Source organism: Alosa alosa, chromosome 4 (assembly GCF_017589495.1).
Source record: "Alosa alosa isolate M-15738 ecotype Scorff River chromosome 4, AALO_Geno_1.1, whole genome shotgun sequence".
In the NCBI taxonomy this organism is placed as follows: domain Eukaryota; kingdom Metazoa; phylum Chordata; class Actinopteri; order Clupeiformes; family Clupeidae; genus Alosa; species Alosa alosa.
Genome location: NC_063192.1, coordinates 37,132,100 through 37,141,243, shown reverse-complemented (window position 1 = coordinate 37,141,243; position 9,144 = coordinate 37,132,100). Strand labels below are relative to the sequence as shown.

The following is a 9,144-nucleotide window of genomic DNA, read 5'->3' as shown; positions in this document are numbered from 1 at the left end:
CACACACAGATCATGGACTGGTAGCTGTTGCTCTGCACACACACACACACACACACACACACACAGATCATTGACTGGTAGCTGTTGCTCTGCACACACACACACACACACACACAGATCATGGACTGGTAGCTGTTGCTCTGCACACACTAGAGCCCGACCGATAAAAGATTTTGAAGGCCGATACCGATACAAATATTTGGTGATTTAAAAATCCGATATTCCGATATATCGGCCGATATACATTTTTTTTCAGAAACGCGCAACAAAACATTAACAGATTTCCCTAACATTAGTTATTTATGAGTATTGACTAAAATAATATGATAATGCATTTTAAAAACATTTTTATTTTTAAATAATGTCACAGTGGAACAGAGGAACATCAAAATATATTAAAGTTCTGATAAATAAAATGTATAAAAATAGAAACTTAAGATATGAAACAAAAACACAATAACAACAACAACCAAATCAAAGTTACCAGTATTAAAAGACTTGGTAAGCTTCATAAATATAACTTGAACTAAGACTTAATAATTACAAAAAATAATGACATTATTACTATCATCATTTGTATTATAATTAAACAAGATAAAGGTCACTCCTAAATGTTTGAGTGTGCGTGTGTAATAATTAGTCCCTATGCCTTATAAGCTTAACCTGGCAATAGCCAGATGAATTTCGTTCCGCCTAGCTCCACTCATCCATCTGGGATCGATCCATTGAAGTGTTGCTTCAGAAGGCTGGGCCTAATCAAAAAATGCTTGCATATGATTGAATAAGCCACTTGTCCGTCATCTATTGACGTGCTACTTCAACCACTCACATCGAAGCCAACCCGCGGACGCTAATAACAGACTCACAGTCGCTTCCTGCGGCTTATGTCACATCTATGAAACTCCCGCCCCTGCGTCCTGATTGGCTAAACCATAAAGTTGGTTGGAGAAATCACTCTCAATGGAAGAGGTCCCAGATGGATGTGAGTGAAGCTAGGCGGAGCTAAGCGGAACGACATTCATCTGGCTAGGGTCAGGTTATTATAAGCTACCTTATAATTACAATGTCAGCTTGCTTATCCCTTTACTTGCACTTTTAAAATGATTTCCATCAAGCTACATCAAACCATTTTCAATCATCAGTTGCTGCCTGCCTTCTAAAACCTACTATTTATCTAATAATCTAAATCCATTATGTAACTCGTTAATGCTGCGGCTGAACGACAGTCTGAAACGCACACTTGGCATCATTGGATTTCAAACACGTGTAAAAGAAAAGCTAAATTTTATGCACAAGCTATGTTTTGCACAAGCTACGTTTGATACTTTTTCTCTATGTCTAAATGTTCACTCCTCGCACGTCTAACTTACATTTTACAATGCAGGGACTGTAACTACAGATATACTAGTTATAAATACAGTAATCATTACTTTATTTAGACAGAATAAGTTCGTTGTGGTTTCCAAGCTCATTAATGTTAACGTTAGCGGTCTTCCACTGATATTCATGACATTAGCTAGCTTTGTGGTTAGCTAGTCTATGATGAGCCATAATTTAGCAATGGATAACGTCATACTGCAAATTGTAAAACATACGCTTTCAAAATAACAGGCCGGGGAGAGATGATACGTCTCACTGCTATAACTGTCACGCTATTAAAGAAATACATCTTCAGTCACATTGTCAAAAGTTAAAAGGACAGAGTCAACTACACTGTAACAACGTAACGTAAACTAGCTAATTCCGCTTCACTCTCGGCTTATTTAACAGCAGCAAAACTGGACATTGTTTTCACGAATTTTGTCATGCTTATTTGAGTTAAGAGAACTGATGGGGATGTTCTTTTAATTGTTATTCAAGCAATGTATGTCTTGTGACCAAATCACCATGAACACACTTCACTGATGATCTCACTCGCGGATAACTGGTTCTCTCTCTACCGGACTCTGGCTGGATCAGCAGGTTGCAGGACAAACTATACAACGCCAACACTCATGACATGGTTAAAGGGTGTTTCGTCCGTTTTTATTTTATTTTAAAAATATTCATTTATCGGCCATTATAAATGCCGATACCGATAGATTGGAAAATGCCTAATATCGGCCGATAAATCGGTCGGGCTCTAGCACACACACACACACACAGATCATGGACTGGTAGCTGTTGCTCTGCACACACACACACACACACACACAGATCATGGACTGGTAGCTGTTGCTCTGCACATACACACACACACAGATCATGGACTGGTAGCTTTTGCTCTGCACACACACACACAGATCATGGACTGGTAGCTGTTGTTCTGCACACACACACACACACACACAGATCATGGACTGGTAGCTGTTGCTCTGCACACACACACACACACACACACACACAGATCATGGACTGGTAGCTGTTGCTCTGCACACACACACACACACACACACAGATCATGGACTGGTAGCTGTTGCTCTGCACACAGACACACACAGATAAAATGACCACCAGCGGCAGAAGCATGCATCAGGCCTAATAGCTTCTTGCCACAGCCAGTCGCATGACACTCAGCTTGGCTTGAAGGCGGGAGCAGCAGAGAGAAAACAACAGCCTCGCCTACGCAGACACCTCGAAGGGGACAACCAGAAGATCTGTTACACAATTCACTAAGGCCCTTCTGTTCCCAAATCAGTTCCTCCACTTTGCGATCTGTTCGCCCTTTATGTAAAAATCACAGTGAAGCTGTTCTGTCCACAGTATCCAGACAAAAAGTCTCCACTTGAACTCCCATCACTGCTGCTTGCCACAGACAAATCCACTATGTTCCAGGATATGCTTGGGGTGAACAGTATCGAAAGACAAAAGGTCATATGGATGGAACCTCGGTGTCCTCAAGCAACCCTCGTGTTAATGGTTTTTAACTGTCAACTGGACCTTAAACAAATGAAATGAGAACACATCACCTAGACACACTCTCCCCAGCAGAAAACAAACAGGCCTAACTACAGTAACTACTATAACTACATTATAACTAAGGATGAAGGCTGACTTACTAATTAAACTCCCCTAAAAAATAGTAACAGGATAAAATCAACATATTTACACACTTAACACCCAGCAAGCATGTGACAGAGGGAAAAAAAGATATCGGTCACATGACAACACATCTACACAACCTAATGTACAGACAAAATGGTTCCTAAATAGGAAATAACTTTTGCCAGGACCCGGAATTTCCTGTTACTTTCAACACAATAGGGGAATTCGACTGCATGCGGCTCCGTCTGCAGCTGTCTTAAACGTGACTATTTCTGAGATTCTGATACGTTTCTTAAGCGGACTGCATAACATGATTATTTCAGAGATTCTGATACGTTTTTAACCATGATGTATGCACAATTCCGGTTTGTAATCGTATCAGGATCTCAGAAATAATTGCGTTATGCAGTTCGCTTAAGACGGCTGCAGGTGGCTACATGAAGTCAAATCACAGAGGCAACAAGCAGTCTAGCAGTCCCAGAGGTCAAGCTATTTGAGGATTTGAGGTTGCCATCAAAGTGAGGTCAGTGATGGTCAAATAGAACATCCCACTCTGGCTCTCAGGACAGACACAGCAATGATAACTCATTGATAATAAGAATGAGCATGGTCATCCACACAGAAATAATCATTTGCATGTTTTTTTTCTCGACCAACTTCTGCCATAACTACACCCCCACGAATCTGCATTGGAAGTGCGCTGATAACTGAGTGCACCACACACTGAACACTCATCACAAACCAGTCTAATTACGACACACACTAAACACTCATCACAAACCAGTCTAATTACGACACTGAACGTACATCACAAACCAGTCTAATTACGACACATACATCACAAACCAGTCTAATTACGACACTGAAGATACATCACAAACCAGTCTAATTACGACACACACTGAACACTCATCACAAACCAGTCCAGTCTGAACGTACATCACAAACCAGTGAACGCATATACACACAAACCAGTCTAATTACGACACTGAAGATACATCACAAACCAGTCTAATTACGACACATACATCACAAACCAGTCTAATTACGACACTGAACATACATCACAAACCAGTCTAATTATGACACATACTGAACACTCATCACAAACCAGTCTAATTACGACACTGAACATACATCACAAACCAGTCTAATTATGACACTGAACACTCATCACAAACCAGTCTAATTACCACACATACATCACAAACCAGTCTAATTACGACACTGAACATACATTACAAACCAGTCTAATTACGACACTGAACACTCATCACAAACCAGTCTAATTACGACACATACTGACTAATTACGACACATACTGAACACTCATCACAAACCAGTCTAATTACGAGACTGAACATACATCACAAACCAGTCTAATTACGACACATACATCACAAAACAGTCTAATTATGACACATACTGAACACTCATCACAAACCAGTCTAATTACGACACTGAACACTAATCTCAAACCAGTCTAATTACGACACTGAACACTCATCACAAACCAGTCTAATTACGACACACTCATCACAACTCAGTCTAATTACGACACATACATCACAAACCAGTCTAATTACGACACATACTGAACAAACATCTATACATCACAACTCTCACTCATCACTCTTCTCACTCATCTGATTAACACGAATCATGAATCTGATTAATTACGACACATACATCACAAATTTCACTCATCTGAACCGGTCTAATTACGACACATACATCCCAAACCAGTCTAATTACGACACTGAACATACATCACAAACCAGTCTAATTATGACACTGAACATACATTACAAACCAGTCTAATTATGACACTGAACATACATCACAAACCAGTCTAATTATGACACTGAACACTCATCACAAACCAGTCTAATTACGACACATACTGAACATACATCACAAACCAGTCTAATTACGACACATACTGAACATACATCACAAACCAGTCTAATTACGACACATACATCACAAACCAGTCTAATTATGACACTGAACATACATTACAAACCAGTCTAATTATGACACTGAACATACATCACAAACCAGTCTAATTATGACACTGAACACTCATCACAAACCAGTTTAATTACGACACATACTGAACATACATCACAAACCAGTCTAATTACGACACTGAACACTCATCAGAAACCAGTCTAATTATGACACTGAACATACATCACAAACCAGTCTAATTACGACACTGAACACTCATCAGAAACCAGTCTAATTATGACACTGAACATACATCACAAACCAGTCTAATTATGACACATACTGACTAATTACGACACATACTGAACACTCATCACAAACCAGTCTAATTACGACACTGAACACTCATCACAAACCAGTCTAATTACGACACACTCATCACAACTCAGTATAATTACGACACATACATCACAAACCAGTCTAATTACGACACATACTGAACAAACATCACAACTCTCATTCACCTGAAACGGTCTAATTACGACACAGAACATACATCTGAAATTTCACTCATCTCAACTCTCACTCATCTGAACCGGTCTAATTACGACACATACTGAATATACATCACAACTCTCACTCATCTGAACCAATCTAATTACGACACTACTGAATATACATCACAACTCTCACTCATCACAACTCTCACTCATCACAACTCTCACTCATCACAACTCTCACTCATCACAACTCTCACTCATCTGATGAGTGAGTTGTCCTCATGCTGAAAACGTGAGCATAGCCTACATGACGTTAATCCCCGAGACAAGAAGAAAGCAAAGAAAATATCTTTTTACTAAGGAAAATGACAAAAATAGTAACGCACAGTGACTTAGATTAACTTTAATCTGATTACTGGTTTGTAAATAGTAGCGCATTAGATTACTCGTTACTGAAAAAAGTGGTCAAAATAGACTAGCGTTACTGGCATCACTGCATACATCACAACTTGCACGTCCTGCACCAGGGGCAAAGGCCGATGTCACCTCAAAATATCTTAAAGATCAAATGCAAAAGCATAACCAAAAATCTTCTAATAATCCCTCAACCCTGTAGCAATTCATAATACGCCAATTCAATGACTTCAATTGCATTAAATATTTCCCTGGCAGGCTGCATGTTAAAATCTACGACAATCACTGTTGGCATACTATTGAAACCAAAGGGGTAAAAGAGGTACACCCTTTTCCTATAGGTGTGTATGTTTGTGTGGGGTATGCCTCTAGCACCTCTGGATGGTTTATTCCTACTGATGTCTAACACACAAGCTGCAGTGTATACTGACTTCAATACATGACCTATATGTGCACATCGAATCACAGAATTATCTTAGTATATTATGTTCAATACATGACCTATATGTGCACATCGAATCACAGAATTATCTTAGTATATTATGTTTATGTCACATCATATATGATATCATTATCAATATTTGTGTGTGATTTGTTTGTGCTTTTCAGGCAATTTGAAGTAGCCTGAAGTAACAGACCAATTTACTTCACAGATTAACACTGGTGCCATAACTGATATCACCAAAACACAATGATTTTCACAGATGGCTTTCACACCGGCACAAATCTAACAATAATGTCTCTTTGTATGATTTTTGGGCAGCAGGAATAATTCTCAAAATCATTTTATAATTAATGATCACCATCAAAACATTGCCGTTATCACACCTGATCTACGGCACTCACCTGAGTGGACTGGCCAGGTAGGTATGGTTCAAAGTCATTGTCATGAACAGTGTCCTTCTGATGGAGAGATCCGTTTTGTACTGCAACAAAGTAATGTTACAGCAGCATTTCATAAACATGTCTGAGCACCAGCACATGAATACAGCCATAAAATAGCTCATTTCAGTGGTATGTGCATGTCGCCATGTGATGTTTTGTTCAACTAAACCATCTTGGGTTTTGACATGCAACAACACATTTCTAAATACCAATATGATACAACACTTTAATGTTTGTCAGTAAGGCCATATAACTGGTGGGGGCATTACTGACTGCTTTGTAGTTAACACACACGTGGTAGACATCCAAATGACAGCAAGGTTGGCAAAATACCTCAGCTGACTTTTTAGAAATAACGTTACTGTCATTTCCCAAAAACACAGAACAAACTGTTATTAACACTTCAGTAAGTTACATATGTTCACGATGAAGTCCTGAAAGAATCACGGTATATATTCACATGAGTTGACTTAAGTGTTTACCTTTAGATGCTTGTCCTTTTGGTCTCTGAATTTTGGGTGAAGACATAAAAAAACACAGAACGACATTAGCATAACATTGGAAACGTGCATGTTTAGTTCTTTGCAGAACCATATTGCCAACCTAACAACTAACATTAAAGTAAACAGATTGTTACTGCTATGCGTTATCCATGACATGTTCATAAACCCCTCTACCGAACAAACATAGCATGCAAGCTTATTAGCAAAATATTGGCTAACATTAACTTGCCAGCTAGCGGTTAATGGCTGCTGCTGAGGACAGCCATTAGCCATAGCATCACCGTAATTTCACGATTGCTCGGCCATACTCGAGAAACAAATATTATAGTCCAGCACGTGCTAATTTTAAGGCAATGTGTTATAACGATCATAATGCCCATGCAGATCAGAAGCTTTGTCATCTGGTCTGATAGCGTTGGCTGTTTAGCCAGCTAACTTTCACCGGTAGTGGGAAACTGACTAGCCGGCTAACAGACCTGTCTGTTACCTGCATAAGGACAACCTTCTTGTCAAATTATCACACTGATGTTGATTTACTTACAATTACATTAACGTTAAACTTAAACTGGTTGTCCTACGGCTTGAACGAGGCCATAAGTCCCACTAGACCGTTAGATGTATCGCTAGCTATCGTTAGCAAACGTCTATCAACTCTTATCACGAACACCCGGGGCTTCATTTGAACTAAGTTAATGCTCCTGTTGGGAGGAAGAAATTACATTTGCCCACCGAAGCAACTCCCTGCCTACCTGAGGGTCAATGCTTGTGGCAGACATAACGTTAATTCATAAGCAAGCCCCTTAACACGAACGGAGCCAGTAAACGTCTTCCCAGCTCCGTGTTGCGTTCACTGTTTAGCAGCAAAGTGTTTTTCACAGCGGCACGTAGCTTGCTGGAGCTAGCTGTAAAGCACCTCAACTTTCACAGTTCAAAAGGGCTACTGTGTGTCTTCTCCAGACCGCTATTCAGATCCCAGAATTACACTGCCGCGAACAGATTCTCAAATGTCCACAGTCGAAAGTTCCCGAAATGTTTACAGATTTTTTTAATCTGCAAACGACCACTTTAATTATTTTTCCCTCTCTGTAACCCTCCTTAGTAACGTTAATTGTACAGCCCAAACCACTACCTTCCCCAATGGCTGTTCCATCCGGGATCTGCGCAAGGAGAAACGCGTCACAACCATGGTTTCCCAAAGGCAAAAAACAGAGCCCGTCATTCTCTGGCGAAGACCATGGGAAGACCAAGACAGGCGTAAATGACATATCTAGTGTTTGCCACGAGAGGGCAGCTCTGCACCATAAGTGAAATTATAGCAAGTTATAAAAACACATACCTGAACTCTAACACCAGGGACATGTGGATTGGGCTAAGGACGATTACAGACTAAAGAGGAAAGAGCGTCAGAGCAGAGGTGTCTGCTTCTCTTGCAGAGTAGAGGAGCTGAACTCCCTCTATGCCCGCTTTGAGAATGACCATCAGGTCAGAGTCTCTGTTAGAGATTCAGTTAGGTTGTGGATTGCCCTAATGTGGGACCAGGGGTTCCCAAACTTTGCCCCCCAAATACCACTAGGTTCTGGCCAAGGACCCCCTTGATGTGTAATTAAACCCATCGACAATACTACGGCAAATGTAAAAATACATTAAGCTAATCCTAATAATTATTTTAGCCATAAACACTTCGCGATGGAGCATACAGTGTGTAAAAATTGTATTTGGGGCTTTCTGCTATATGAGAGCTATCACTCTACTATTATTCCCAGTCATTATCATGGGAAATATAATGTTCAGATATGCCTCACATTATTATAATGTAGGGGTGTGAATCTCTCATGTAAAAGACGATACGATTCGCATCTAGATAC

At 39.9% G+C, this 9,144-nt stretch overlaps 1 protein-coding gene across 1 annotated transcript in view; it reads right to left on the bottom strand.

The window, feature by feature from the left end:
- Positions 1-8,487, bottom strand: part of LOC125293126 (YTH domain-containing family protein 1-like) — a 27,893-nt gene extending 19,406 nt beyond the window's left edge. The window contains 3 exon segments of the mRNA XM_048240815.1: positions 6,738-6,817; positions 7,259-7,283; positions 8,029-8,487. Coding sequence (XP_048096772.1) covers positions 6,738-6,817; positions 7,259-7,283; positions 8,029-8,055 — 132 coding nt within the window. The 5' untranslated portion in view covers positions 8,056-8,487.
- Positions 8,488-9,144: the final 657 nt, after the last annotated feature.